At 35.6% G+C, this 15,811-nt stretch overlaps 2 protein-coding genes across 2 annotated transcripts; both read left to right on the top strand.

Moving 5' to 3' along the window:
- The first annotated feature begins 786 nt into the window (after window positions 1-786).
- On the top strand, window positions 787-5,023 carry LOC130461471 (uncharacterized). Its single transcript, XM_056829584.1, has 9 exons — window positions 787-1,090; window positions 1,179-1,856; window positions 1,968-2,380; window positions 2,471-2,607; window positions 2,752-2,818; window positions 2,904-3,950; window positions 4,810-4,824; window positions 4,916-4,930; window positions 5,006-5,023. Exons 1-9 carry the CDS (start codon window positions 787-789, stop codon window positions 5,021-5,023), a joined length of 2,694 nt encoding a protein of 897 aa, XP_056685562.1.
- A 2,402-nt stretch (window positions 5,024-7,425) lies between these two features.
- On the top strand, window positions 7,426-14,736 carry LOC130461470 (uncharacterized). The gene is made up of 11 exons (XM_056829583.1): window positions 7,426-7,729; window positions 7,818-9,019; window positions 9,110-9,293; window positions 9,391-12,142; window positions 12,709-12,868; window positions 12,947-13,220; window positions 13,300-13,387; window positions 13,483-13,645; window positions 14,082-14,239; window positions 14,329-14,449; window positions 14,542-14,736. The coding sequence occupies exons 1-11, from the start codon at window positions 7,426-7,428 to the stop codon at window positions 14,734-14,736; spliced, it is 5,601 nt and encodes a 1,866-aa protein (XP_056685561.1).
- The last annotated feature ends 1,075 nt before the right edge of the window (window positions 14,737-15,811 follow it).

Below are 15,811 nucleotides of genomic sequence, written 5' to 3'. Positions count from 1 at the left end.
TGAGTTGAATTAGTTAAATTAGCGATTTTTGGCCCAGAATCTTACATAAAATCCTTAATCTGAGTTGAATTAGTTAAATTAGAAAAGATGGGAGAGGGTAAGGCGAGAGATTAACCTTATATTTCTTGATCTGAGTATTTTCGCAATATGTTGATCGGAATTTGAAAGGATAGGCATTTGAGCGCATATTTTCACCAAATTTGAGGTTTATCGCCATTCTTTAAGGAGAGAAAGGAAGGAGATCTGATAAACGATGAGAGAGAAAGGAAGGAGACACATGAAAATAGGTTCCACATAAAAGAGGAACGGCGGATAACAACAAACATCAGATAGGGTTTACGTTCTTAAGTATAGAAAGGATTGGGCTTTGAGAATAAAATGGGCTTTAGCTTTACTAAAACGAAAAAACGGAACCAAATGGCGAGAGGAGTATCATCTAAAGTTATTATAAGAAAATTAATACGAAAATTAAAAAAAAAAAACACAAGTTATGTTTGATTACCTAAAATTGACTTTCCTTTTAGTGGAAAAGCATAGAATAAAAAACATTCAAATAAAATATTTAATTTAATTTACATTTAAACTTTCCTTTAAGTAAAACAGAAAAGCGAAAGGAAACAAAATAAAATATTCAATTTATTTTAAAATTATACGTTCGTTTTAGCAAAAAAGGAAAAAAAATGCATCAAAATAAAGTATTTAATTTATCAATATATATATTGCAACAAAATTACAATACAAACAACTTATAGTAACCAAATTAATGTGTAGTTTTAGAGTTTCATAATGGACGAGAACGGAGATCAATGTATGCAAGATCAAAGGTCGATATGGAGGGATAAAAAAAGACAACAGAGAAAATCACTCACTCCAGAACAAAGAGATCGTCAAAAAGCAAAAAGGCGACTCAGCTATGCATGTGAAAACCAATCAGATTTTATAGGTACTCCTGAAAGCCAACCTCAAACTCCAAGTTCGGAAGGGCCTGTGATTGTTACCAATACTCCCAACACTTTGGGAGTTAGAAGGGCTATGGCAGACATCACAAATCGTGCCCATAATGTCACGACTGGATATGAAAGGCGTGAAAGTAAGAAATCTGAACATAATCAATTCATTTTAAGTATGTAAACATGACAACTTACCTAACCAATCAAAAACATGATTTGATAATGCAGTGCAACCTATTGATGAACTTCGTTTACTCGATACTCGTGCAAATCTAGAAAATCGGTTTTTTAGTGTCGGTGAAAGTAGCGCCACCACTGTGACCATCCCAGACCCAACATCAAACTCAAGCGGCATGCGCAATCGATTCTTTTGTGTTGGCGAGAGAAGTACAACCAATGTACGTATACCATACCCTACTTCAGACGATGGGGAATTGCCGCGCTTTGTTGAGGCGGAAAATGAAATACGCATGCCTGGCATATTATTCAATGTCGGTGAAAGTCGTGCAATCGGCACCAACAACATATCAAACCCCATTTCTGATGATATAAGGGTCTGGAAAGTAGGGAGAACTGGTTATAGAAATTGTGCAAGAAATTACCAAGAGAGTCAAGGGGTTCCTATATTCAGTTTGCCACCCATGAAAACATGTCCGCATTGCCAAGCACGACTTTTCCATTGTGAATCTCCTGAACTATGTTGCTTAAGTGGGAAGGTGAACTTACCTGATTTTCCATTATCCTCTGATATGCTTGATTTATATTCTGATCAATGGGAATATGGAGCTCATTTTAGGCAAAACATCCGTAAGTACAACCACGTCTTTTCATTCACTTCAATGGGAGTTCATTTAGATGACGAACTAGCAAATGCACGTCAAGGCGTTTACACATTCCGTGCACAAGGTTAAATTTACCATCGTATTGGAGGTTTCTTACCTTTGAACGAAGGAGATCGTCCTCGATTTCTTCAACTCTACATTTATGATACTGAGCATGAAAATGAAAATCGTGCAGCAGAGAATTCATCATTACGCCTCGATGTCATCGACAGAATCAAGAATATTTTGAATGCTCATAATCCTTTTGTCCACAATCTCCGCCATCTTACTCAGCGTAGTGACTTAAGTGATTACAAATTTGTCATCAAAGAGCAACCTATAAATAAACATCAATACTCGATGCCGACAGCTTCGCAAGTAGCAGCAGTTGTCGTTGGAGGTGATGACATTTCCAACTTGAAGGATAGGGACATCATGGTAGAGTCAGTAACTGGGCAACTAAGTTATATCAAAGACACTGCTGGTTATTATGACCCACTGCAGTATCCTCTACTGTTCCCTTATGGTTCTTACGGCTGGGATTTAAACAGTCGAAGTTCCACTGGTAAAAAGTTGACGTGCCGGGAATTCTATGCATACATGTTTCAGGTGCATATTTCTAATAACTCTTTTTTAAGCCTTATCCTAAAAATCATATACTTAGACCTTTATGACCAAAACAAGTATTTTGTGTTATAGATGCGGCAACATCTTGATTCTCTAATCTTAAGAGGCGGTCGTCTACTGCAACAATTTGTTGTCGATAACTGTGTCAAAATGCAAGCCAATAATTTGAGGTGGATTGCACTCAACCAAGATAAGATACGTGCTGATTTGTACAAGGGTTTAGAGGATTCTTTACATGATTGAGAGCATAACACAGGTCCATATTGATTTAAGTTAATCGATTATATTACACTCAATAATTCATACATTGTTTCACATGCAATAAAGTTTGTCTATATAATGTCTATTTGCAGAAAATGTTGGACGACGGACCATACTACCGTCTTCATTCGTTGGAAGTCCAAGAGATATGCACCAGAGGTATCAAGATGCCATGGCATTGGTTCATAAGTTCGGCAAGCCCGATATATTTCTTACAATGACATGCAATCCATCTTGGCCATAGATACAATCAGAATTGTTGGCCGGACAAGTTCCAAACGATCGTCCAGATCTGCTGACACGGGTTTTTCATGCTAAACTTGAAGAGTTGAAAAAGGATGTTCTAGAAAGGGGCGTCCTCGGAACGGTTGTTGCTTATGTATATGTGATTGAATTCCAAAAGAGGGGTCTTCCACATGTTCATATGTTATTAATTCTTGATCAAAATGACAAGCTAACCACTCCGGATGACTTTGATAAGATTGTGAGAGCAGTGATTCCTGATGAACAACAAGAACCAAAATTGTATAAGGCAGTTCTTAAACACATGATTCATGGCCCATGTGGTGTTCTCAACCACAAATCCCCGTGTATGAAACAAGGAAGTTGTAAGAAAGGATTCCCTAAGGAATTCTCCAATGATACAAAGCAAGGCAATGACTCATATCCTCTTTACCGCCGTCCACAAAATCGTCCAGCAGTACCGTTGCGTGAGAATTCACGAGTTCGTGTAGATAATCGGTGGGTAGTCCCATATAATCCACTTTTGCTCTTAAAGTACGATTGTCACATCAATATTGAGATATGCAGCAGCATCAAGTGTGTCAAATATCTGTATAAGTACATCCATAAGGGTTCAGATAGAGTTTCAATGGAAGTTCATAAAGGAGATGAGATTGCACAATATGTCGATGCACGGTGGATTTGTACACCCGAAGCTATGTGGAAACTTTACAAATTCCCCATGACTAGAATCTGTCCTGCCGTAGATCGTTTGCAGGTTCATTTGCCAAACATGCATCAAGTGAGGTTCGAAGGGAACCAGCAAATCTCAAGCGTGTTAGCGAACCCAAAAAACTCTAAGACGATGCTCACTGAATTTTTCAAGATGAATTCAGTCGATCAAAATGCAAGGAAATATCTTTATCGAGAATTTCCTGAGCATTACAGAAGGTTAACGAGTTCACGTGAACGGCAGAAGAGAAAAAGTACACAACGAGTTATGGGTCGATTGTATGTAGCTTCACCATTGGAAGGAGAACGATTTTATTTGAGAATGTTACTCAATCATGTGAGGGAGCGTACATCGTTCGAACATTTAAGAATGATCAATGGCGTCACACACCCTACATTCAGGGCTGCAGCTGAAGCCCTCGGTCTAATCTCTATTCTATAAAGGAACAGTTGAGGGACATTTTTGTAATGTCACTTTTCGTGTCCCCCAATTAAAAGTCAAAAATACCCCCCGCAGTTCTACTGTCTATTTGCCCTAGAGACCTCTATTGACTGAAAGAATGTAACGCCCAAAATCAAGAATATGGGCCCACTACCACAGAATAAAATCCCCTTTAACTCAGATACCAAAGTTGGTGTTGATTGATGGATTAAATCAGGAAAGAAATGAAAAAAGGGAAAATAAAATATTACAATTATTACAGTTTCCAAATGAAACGAAAATTATTACAAGACAAAAAAAGAACAATACAGCTAAACGATTGATAAAGTTTCAAATTAACGAATGAAAAACATCCAAAAAATCTCCATTGTAAACCAGAGGAGGCAAAAAATTTCCAGAAATCTATTGCCGCATCACTGTTCTGCCTTCTTGAAGTCCCCACACGTAAGTACACTTTTCATATGAATCCTTGCAAAAAAAATACAAACAGAAACTAAACCATTATTTATAATAATAATTAAATTTTAATACATAACCATAAAGAAACAGAAATTAAACACTTTTTCTTTTAACAAATTCGAGATTTTCTAATTTAATTGTATGGACATATTCAAATCTGTGTATGCATACAAATACAGTGTCATATTGTACGCATAACATTATAATTTGGTTGCTAAAATCGTAATTAAATTTGTGATTTTATGCATAAGACCAATGTTCTTTTCTAATATTGTTGCATTTATTTATTTTGCAGATTTCAACGTATAAGGTAGGTAATATTCTTGCTTTTAAATGATTTTATATTTCAATTTATGCATTTGGTTAAATAATCTCATAATTTTTTAAATTTTAAATTGCAGATTTCAACAGTGAAGGTATGTGATAACATAAATTTCTGTTATTAGAATTATGATTTTAAATATAATTGACTTACATTTGTTTTGATGCAGAATTTAATTGGGGTTTGAAGTTCATAACGAGGTACAACGACCAAAAACATACGGTAAATTCTTAATCTTTAAAATCTGGAAGGAAAACTAAACTCCTCATCTTTCAGATCTTTGCTTTCCCAAGTCAAATCTGAGATTTTTTGCATTTCTTTTGTTAAATTTATAGTACTCTTGCCAGATGGGTTTGCATTTTTTTAATTCAATTATGTAAAGCAAAAATCTGAAATAAATTAATTGGGGTTTGCAGGTTATAATTTTGGTTTTAAGTTAAATTCCAATTTGGGTGTTAAGTTCATCAAGGCATACTATACACAACGGCATAAGGTAGGCCCACCAAACTCTTAATAAAATATTAATATGCATGCTTTTTATTGATTTTAATTAATTATTACAGATTACTTTTCTTGCTTTTTATTGAACAAGTTGTTAGTTGATTTTAAAATACCCTTCTTAATTATCATGTAAATCGGTTAAACATGTGTTCTATAAAATTAGAAATTGATTATTACATCTAGCTATAACTTATAAACAGCAAAAGGGAAAAAAATTACTCAAGGTATACATATCCTATGCACTCAAGTATTCAATCACTGATCCACAATTCACAAATCACAATTCACAATTCCACAACTCAAAATATAACCCCAACACTTGACCTCACCAAATTAAAACATGTCAAAAAATAGATCACTATTCCACAATCAATGCTCAGAAAATTCACAATTCATCAAATATTGCTAAAACGAAATTCAAGTTCAAATCTACCAATTTGATCATAATTATCAAACAATTTCAATTTAGTATTTGCACTTTTAGTGTCCCCTATGGAATAGACAACAATAATTGATTTGATCCAATAACACCCAATAAAACATCAATAAAATTGTTTTATTACACAAAATCAGATGAACAAATAAAACATCAATAAAATTCACAATTCATCAAATATTGCTATACGAAATTCAGTTCAAATCTACCAATTTGTAAGTTTGTTGTCAATTACAAATATACTGAGTACTCAATTACAATTGAAAATCAATATTCCTCCACTACAAATCAAGAGAAGATCGTCATAAATTAAAATTCTCAAATTTAACAGATACAAACAATTAGACACCGGTAATAGTAACAACAAATTAGACAAAACCCCAATAATGGTTTAATTCTCAATTTCTCAAATTTAACAGACGAAACCCCAACAATGGTTAAATTCTCAAATTCTCAAACCCCAACAAATTCTCAAATTAACAGATAAAAAAATTTGACGAACCCCAATAATGGTTAAATTAACGTTAAATTCAAGAAACATACAAATAATTGTACTCTTGGAATAGTAACAACAAATCTCACCAAATTAAAACAAAGTTATATTAAACAGAACCTGACCATCGTCCATCGCCTCGCCTCGCCCCGCGCCTCGCCATCGTATCGCCCAGCGCCTCGCCATCGCTTCTCCACCGCCTCGCCAGCGCCACGCCAGCGACCTTACCCTCCACATTGATACGACATGCAAACCAAAAAATGCAAACAAAAAAATCAGTTAGTTAATCAACAATTAATCGCTAATTTAAATCCTAAATACCCATTCCAATCAGAAAAAAACTTGCGCGTAATTTACATAAAACCCTTAATCTGAGTTGAATTAGTTAAATTAGCGATTTTTGGCCTAGCATCTTACATAAAACCCTTAATCTGAGTTGAATTAGTTAAATTAGAAAAGATGGGAGAGGGTAAGGCGAGAGATTAACCTTATATTTCTTGATCTGAGTATTTTCGCAATATGTTGATCGGAATTTGAAAGGATAGGCATTTGAGCGCATATTTTCACCAAATTTGAGGTTTATCGCCATTCTTTAAGGAGAGAAAGGAAGGAGATCTGATAAACGATGAGAGAGAAAGGAAGGAGACAAATGAAAATAGGTTCCACATAAAAGAGGAAAGGCGGATAACAACAAACATCAGATAGGGTTTACGTTCTTAAGTATAGAAAGGATTGGGCTTTGAGAATAAAATGGGCTTTAGCTTTACTAAAATGAAAAAACGGAACCAAATGGCGAGAGGAGTATCATCTAAAGTTATTATAAGAATATTAATACGAAAATTAAAAAAAAAAAACACAAGTTATGTTTGATTACCTAAAATTGACTTTCCTTTTAGTGGAAAAGCATAGAATAAAAAACATTCAAATAAAATATTTAATTTAATTTAAATTTAAACTTTCCTTTAAGTAAAACAGAAAAGCGAAAGGAAACAAAATAAAATATTCAATTTATTTTAAAATTATACGTTCGTTTTAGCAAAAAAGGAAAAAAAAATGCATCAAAATAAAATATTTAATTTATCAATATATATATTGCAACAAAATTACAATACAAACAACTTATAGTAACCAAATTAATGTGTAGTTTTAGAGTTTCATAATGGACGAGAACGGAGATCAATGTATGCAAGATCAAAGGTCGATATGGAGGGATAAAAAAAGACAACAGAGAAAATCACTCACTCCAGAACAAAGAGATCGTCAAAATGCAAAAAGGCGACTCAGCTATGCATGTGAAAACCAATCAGATGTTATAGGTACTCCTGAAAGCCAACCTCAAACTCCAAGTTCGGAAGGGCCTGTGGTTGTTACCAATACTCCCAACACTTTGGGAGTTAGAAGGGCTATGGCAGACATCACAAATCGTGCCCATAATGTCACGACTGGATATGAAAGGCGTGAAAGTAAGAAATCTGAACATAATCAATTCATTTCAAGTATGTAAACATGACAACTTACCTAACCAATCAAAAACATGATTTGATAATGCAGTGCAACCTATTGATGAACTTCGTTTACTCGATACTCGGGCAAATCTAGAAAATCGGTTTTTTAGTGTCGGTGAAAGTAGCGCAACCACTGTGACCATCCCAGACCCAACATCAAACTCAAGCGGCATGCCCAATCGATTCTTTTGTGTTGGCGAGAGCAGTACAACCAATGCACGTATACCATACCCTACTTCAGATGATGGGGAATTGCCGCGCTTTGTTGAGGCGAAAAATGAAATACGCATGCCTGGCATATTATTCAATGTCGGTGAAAGTCGTGCAATCGACACCAACAACATATCAAACCCCATTTCTGATGATATAAGGGTCTGGAAAGTAGGGAGAACTGGTTATAGAAATTGTGCAAGAAATTACCAAGAGAGTCAAGGGGTTCCTATATTCAGTTTGCCACCCATGAAAACATGTCCGCATTGCCAAGCACGACTTTTCCATTGTGAATCTCCTGAACTATGTTGCTTAAGTGGGAAGGTCAACTTACCTGATTTTCCATTATCCTCTGATATGCTTGATTTATATTCTGATCAATGGGAATATGGGGCTCATTTTAGGCAAAACATCCGTAAGTACAACCACGTCTTTTCATTCACTTCAATGGGAGTTCATTTAGATGACGAACTAGCAAATGCACGTCAAGGCGTTTACACATTCCGTGCACAAGGTTCAATTTACCATCGTATTGGAGGTTTCTTACCTTTGAACGAAGGAGATCGTCCTCGATTTCTTCAACTCTACATTTATGATACTGAGCATGAAAATGAAAATCGTGCAGCAGAGAATTCATCATTACGCCTCGATGTCATCGACAGAATCAAGAATATTTTGAATGCTCACAATCCTTTTGTCCACAATCTCCGCCATCTTACTCAGCGTAGTGACTTAAGTGATTACAAATTTGTCATCAAAGAGCAACCTATAAATAAACATCAATACTCGATGCCGACAGCTTCGCAAGTAGCAGCAGTTGTCGTTGGAGGTGATGACATTTCCAACTTGAAGGATAGGGACATCATGGTAGAGTCAGTAACTGGGCAACTAAGTTATATCAAAGACACTGCTGGTTATTATGACCCACTGCAGTATCCTCTACTGTTCCCTTATGGTTCTTACGGCTGGGATTTAAACAGTCGAAGTTCCACTGGTAAAAAGTTGACGTGCCGGGAATTCTATGCATACATGTTTCAGGTGCATATTTCTAATAACTCTTTTTTAAGCCTTATCCTAAAAATCATATACTTAGACCTTTATGACCAAAACAAGTATTTTGTGTTATAGATGCGGCAACATCTTGATTCTCTAATCTTAAGAGGCGGTCGTCTACTGCAACAATTTGTTGTCGATAACTGTGTCAAAATGCAAGCCAATAATTTGAGGTGGATTGCACTCAACCAAGATAAGATACGTGCTGATTTGTACAAGGGTTTAGAGGATTCTTTACATGATGGAGAGCATAACACAGGTCCATATTGATTTAAGTTAATCGATTATATTACACTCAATAATTCATACATTGTTTCACATGCAATAAAGTTTGTCTATATAATGTCTATTTGCAGAAAATGTTGGACGACGGACCATACTACCGTCTTCATTCGTTGGAAGTCCAAGAGATATGCACCAGAGGTATCAAGATGCCATGGCATTGGTTCATAAGTTCGGCAAGCCCGATATATTTCTTACAATGACATGCAATCCATCTTGGCCAGAGATACAATCAGAATTGTTGGCCGAACAAGTTCCAAACGATCGTCCAGATCTGCTGACACGGGTTTTTCATGCTAAACTTGAAGAGTTGAAAAAGGATGTTCTAGAAAGGGGCGTCCTCCGAACGGTTGTTGCTTATGTATATGTGATTGAATTCCAAAAGAGGGGTCTTCCACATGTTCATATGTTATTAATTCTTGATCAAAATGACAAGCTAACCACTCCGGATGACTTTGATAAGATTGTGAGAGCAGTGATTCCTGATGAACAACAAGAACCAAAATTGTATAAGGCAGTTCTTAAACACATGATTCATGGCCCATGTGGTGTTCTCAACCACAAATCCCCGTGTATGAAACAAGGAAGTTGTAAGAAAGGATTCCCTAAGGAATTCTCCAATGATACAAAGCAAGGCAATGACTCATATCCTCTTTACCGTCGTCCACAAGATCGTCCAGCAGTACCGTTGCGTGAGAATTCACGAGTTCGTGTAGATAATCGGTGGGTAGTCCCATATAATCCATTTTTGCTCTTAAAGTACGATTGTCACATCAATATTGAGATATGCAGCAGCATCAAGTGTGTCAAATATCTGTATAAGTACATCCATAAGGGTTCAGATAGAGTTTCAAGGGAAGTTCATAACGGAGATGAGATTGCACAATATGTCGATGCACGGTGGATTTGTACACCCGAAGCTATGTGGAAACTTTACAAATTCCCCATGACTAGAATCTGTCCTGCCGTAGATCGTTTGCAGGTTCATTTGCCAAACATGCATCAAGTGAGGTTCGATGGGAACCAGCAAATCTCAAGCGTGTTAGCGAACCCAAGAAACTCTAAGACGATGCTCACTGAATTTTTCAAGATGAATTCAGTCGATCCAAATGCAAGGAAATATCTTTATCGAGAATTTCCTGAGCATTACAGATGGTTAACGAGTTCACGTGAATGGCAGAAGAGAAAAAGTACACAACGAGTTATGGGTCGATTGTATGTAGCTTCACCATTGGAAGGAGAACGAATTTATTTGAGAATGTTACTCAATCATGTGAGGGAGCGTACATCGTTCGAACATTTAAGAATGATCAATGGCGTCACACACCCTACATCCAGGGCTGCAGCTGAAGCCCTCGGTCTAATCGAAAATGACGAAAGCATTCGTCAATGTCTTTTAGAAGCATGTTCAGTACGAATGCCATCTGCATTACGTCGGTTATTTGCAACCATATTGGTATACTGTCAACCAACTGGATTACGAGCACTCTGGGATGAGTTTTTCCCTTACATGGTTGAGGATTATCCAGCCTCAAACACAACAAGTAATTTTGTTTTCCTCACTAACAAACTTTTGCAAGACATAGATAGGTTATTAAGACCACTTAGAAAAAGGATTTCTGACTACACGGAGTTGCCAAGCTTACCTGAATGTACTGATGACATTGACGAGTTTCCTTCTATCATGGAAGAGTACTTTTCTGTTCCGATTCCAGATGAGGATTTGGCATGCGTTGGCACTCTCAATAGTGACCAACAAGTTGCATACGACACAATAATGAATGATGTCATTTCAAAGGCTGGTTGTTCTTTCTTCGTCGATGGTCCTGGGGGAACCGGAAAAACATTTTTATACAGAGCCCTTCTTGCTACTGTAAAGAGTAGAGGCGAAATAGCTATCCCCACTGCAACATCTGGAATTGCAGCAACGTTGTTGCACCAGGGAAGAACATCACATTCGACTTTTCAGCTTCCACTTAATCCAGACAGCTCATCAACTTGCTCATTTACCAAACGTTCTAAAACTGCAATTCTCCTAAAAAATTCTGCCATTATCGTATGGGATGAGGCCCCAATGACACACAGATATCAATTTGAAGCTGCTGATCGATCACTCAAGGATTTAATGGGGAATGACTTGCCGTTTGGGGGGAAAATTATTGTGTTCGGTGGTGATTTAAGACAGGTTTTACCGGTGGTTCGAAACGGAACTAGAGCTCAAATGATTGACGCATCTTTTGTCAGGTCCTCTATGTGGAGACACATTCGTATTTTGCGTTTGAGAGAAAATATGAGATCAATTGATGATAAAGGCTTTGCTAATTTCTTACTCTCGGTTGGGAACGGTAATGAACCTACTATTTCAGATCAGATGATAAGGTTACCAACTGCCATGATTATACCAACAGTGGCAGATAGTTCGATCGAGGCTTTGATCGACCAAATCTTTCCAAGTTTAAGTGAGCACGTTGGTGATGGAAATTTTATAGTTGAAAGGGCGATCATCACACCCCTGAACGAAGACGCTGATAGAATAAATAATAAGGTTGTCGAAAAGTTTCTCGGAGAAGGAAAAACGTATTATTCGTTTGATTCTGTTCCTGAAGATAGGAGAAATTTGTACCAACAAGAGTTTTTGAATTCGTTTTCTGCGTCGGGATTGCCTCCCCATGCTCTCACCCTGAAACCTGGGGTACCCTTAATGCTTTTGAGAAATATTGATCCTAAACATGGTCTTTGCAATGGAACACGGTTGCTTTGCCATTCATTAAAGGACAATTTTATTGATGCTGAGATATTAACCGGACATTCTAGGGGGAACAGAGTGTTTTTGCCAAGAATTCCCTTGAAAACTGCTGAATATATTAAATTGCCATTCGAGATGGTCAGAAAGCAATTCCTATGAAGTTGAGTTTTGCCTTGACTATCAACAAGTCTCAGGGACAAACTATTCCACATGTTGGGATATACCTCCCCGATCATGTATTTAGCCACGGCCAGCTATATGTGGCATTATCACGAGGAATTTCAGAGAACACGACAAATTAAAGATCGTGGTAGAAAAGGGAAAGGTTCAAGGTTGTGAAGGCATATTCACTAAAAATATTGTGTACAAAGAAGTTTTGTTGTCTTATGATTAGAGATACGGAATTAAAGTATTGTTTTTTATTTCCCAGTTTTATAATAAACGTTATTGTACTCACATTGAGTAGTTTTTATAATAATAATTGCTTTATGATATAGCTACAGACGAATTGAGAGATGTGAATTTTATATATCGGAGTAATTAAATGTATTCATGTACATAGCTTTCTTTTCATGTGATATACCTATTCATACATTGTGAATTTCGGTTTATATAATTCTAATTTTGAACTGAACTAACTTCACAGGATGACAGAGTACCATTATCCAACTTTTGAGCATTTATATCCTAGCGGGGTACAACGATATGATGTACGAGCCCGACTGATTCGCAATTATGATATTTTCAACTACAACCATAAAGGAAAAACCAAGCAAACATGGAAAATGCTTTTTGTCGATGTTGAGGTAAATGACCTTATGCTTCATTTAAATTTTCATTGAATCTGAACTATATCATAACTTTGCATGTGTTTCCTTTTGTAGGGTGAGGGCATACAGTGCAATATTTTCGGCCCCGCGATTGAAAAGTTTGTAGGACGGTGTCAAGAGGGATTCATTTATATACTCCTTGCTGTACAAGTGATATTTGCTGAAGGGAAAAACAAAATTGTCCCCAATTGGAAACAGATGATCATTAAAGAAGAAACAAATGTGATACGTGAAGAGGAGGATGACATTTCCATACCTTCATTCCACTATAATTTGGTTCAGTTGAACCGATTAAGTTGTCACATCGACTGTACCGATAGAGTTTATGGTACTTTTGTTTGCCTTTTTTCAATATTTAGTTATCATGCATATGTCGTTTATTGATTGAAACATTGATGATGTTTTAGATGCAATGGGATTGGCCCTATACGTTTCACCAGTTGAGAATATTGGTGTGGATTCAGTCAAGCGAGACGTAGCAATAATGGATACAACGTAAGTCCGCTAAATTATTATAATGTTAATTACTTATCGAATTTACCTGTATTTCGAAAAATTTGTCTTAATATTGTTTTAATTTCTACTTGCAGCTGGACTGTTATTAAATTAACACTTTGGAATGATTTTGTGCACGTTCTTGATGAAAATCTTAATCATGTTGACATTTGTCCAATCATTGTAGCATGTGGTCTGCATGTCAAGAGCTTCTATGGTACATCATCCAAATTAAATTATATAGTAAATGCTGTCTTTGTAATATGTAGTTTAAAGTATAATATCCACCTGTGATAATATTTCTAATTCATAAATACAAACAAGTACATATTTTCCACGGGATACCACACTAGGGTTTATGTTAACCCGGTTAATGAAAAAACAACATCCTTATCTACATGGTATGTACAATTTCGCCAAATACATGTACAACATAACCTTAAGTATTATGCTCATAACTTTTTTCACGTATAGGTATAAATCGGAAAAACTGGCAAATATAAGGAGAGATTGGTTTCGTTCGTCGACTTTTTCGTTAAAGTCGTCGATTGACATTTCTAACACTCCCCGTATCCGATTATCTCAATTCCCTAGCGTGAGAAAGGTATCGTTTTTAACCTTGAAGTTTAAGTGTTGTCAACAAAATACGATATTATGTACTTAATTGTCTAACTTTGCTTTTTTTTTTTGGTAGGTTCAATACTGTCGAGTTGCTGCATATGCATGTCACGTTGATAGTGTTGATAACATCATATATGAGGCATGCAATCGTTGTCTAAAAAAGGTTGTCATTTTTCAAGGACTACAAAAATGTCAATCCTGCAATCTCACCAACACTGTAACTATCCCAAGGTAATTATCTAAATCTTTTTTATACTTAAACACACATTATATATTGGTTTTTATCTATATTAATAAATTGATTTAATTTCGTTTTATAGGTTGCTTCTTCGACTTACCATATTTGATAAAAGTGGTAATTTGAAAGTCACAATATTACACGATCTTGCACAACACCTCTTAGGTTGTTTAGCTACTGAAATAAAATCAGTACTTCAACAGGTTTCAATCTAATACTCTAACAACATAATTGTTTAAAAAAAATTAACTCATGTTGATTTTACATTTGAATATATTTTTTAACGTTCATGCAGCCTAATGGACGTAATCGAGTGATGGAAAAAGTATTTGCGTGCTTCAGAAACAAAGCTTTTTCATGGGTGCTACATCCACCAATTGAAGCTTTTAATCCTGAACATTCGTATACGGTTGGATATGTGTTGCATATCGATTGGGCGGAGGAGTGCATGTGGTTAAACAAATATATTGCGAGCAAAAAAAGAAAGTGATACTTACTATTTTGTATGTATTTCAATTTTGGTTTTCCAATGGGATATGAGTTGTATCAAAATAATGTTACATTTTTTTAATAGCTTTAAATTCGTCATGTAAGGCTACGAGTATTGTATGACCTCAATGTCGCAAAATATGGACTTTGCGAATGATGTGCATGAAATAATAGGCACAATAAAGTTTCTAAAATTCACGCACGCATCGCGTGCATAAAATACTAGTAAGAACATATGACAACATCTAATTCTTAATGGAAAAAAATTATTCGATGAAAGTGTTTATATAAACCTTATAATAGGAATTTTAATTTGTAACATAACACAAAAACGCCATAATACATTAAAATTTGTAACATAACACAAATATGTCACAATACATTCAAATGTGTGACATAACACAAAAATATTATAATACAAAATGCGTTACACCGACGACAATTTATATTTGACGATGGTGAAAATAGTTGATTTGAAGCAAGTTCCATTAAACTCCAATAATTGGATTGCCTGATGTTCCATTCTTATATAATAATTCATTGGCAGAATGGAGGTTAAAAATACTGAGTTCTAGAGCAAAAAGCTAAAACTAAATAAATTAAATTTGTTTTCATTGTTTTACAAAGAAGCCATTTGGTGGGAAAAAGTAGTTTAGGAAAAATTATGGTAGTACGGAATCAACGTAGGGTTCCACATATGTAAAAGAAGGGTAAAGAAATAAAGTAGTAGTATAATTAGGGAACAACTTAATAAAAATAAGAAGGTAGAAAATCTAACCTTAATTAGTTATAGAGAATATATTTAATTGCTTAATATATTTACACAATGATACTTACCCTATGCAAGGCGCATAGGTTAGAAAAACCCGTTTATTAAATGGTGCACTTTTCATTTTTTTTGATTTGTTTTTCTTTAATTTTATCATTTCCTCCTTACATCACGGGGTCCACTTTCACCTATTTTATTATTTCTTTTTAACTTTTACATTCATTGAATACTTTAACACCCTTGCTATATTTGTTTACATAATTTTTTTTCTGCACTTAATGGTGGATATCAGTTATGCTTATGGTCA

This window comes from Spinacia oleracea, chromosome 5 (genome assembly GCF_020520425.1).
Source record: "Spinacia oleracea cultivar Varoflay chromosome 5, BTI_SOV_V1, whole genome shotgun sequence".
Lineage (NCBI taxonomy): Eukaryota > Viridiplantae > Streptophyta > Magnoliopsida > Caryophyllales > Amaranthaceae > Spinacia > Spinacia oleracea.
Note: the sequence above shows the minus strand (reverse complement) of the source record. Positions and strands in the feature narration are given on the sequence as shown.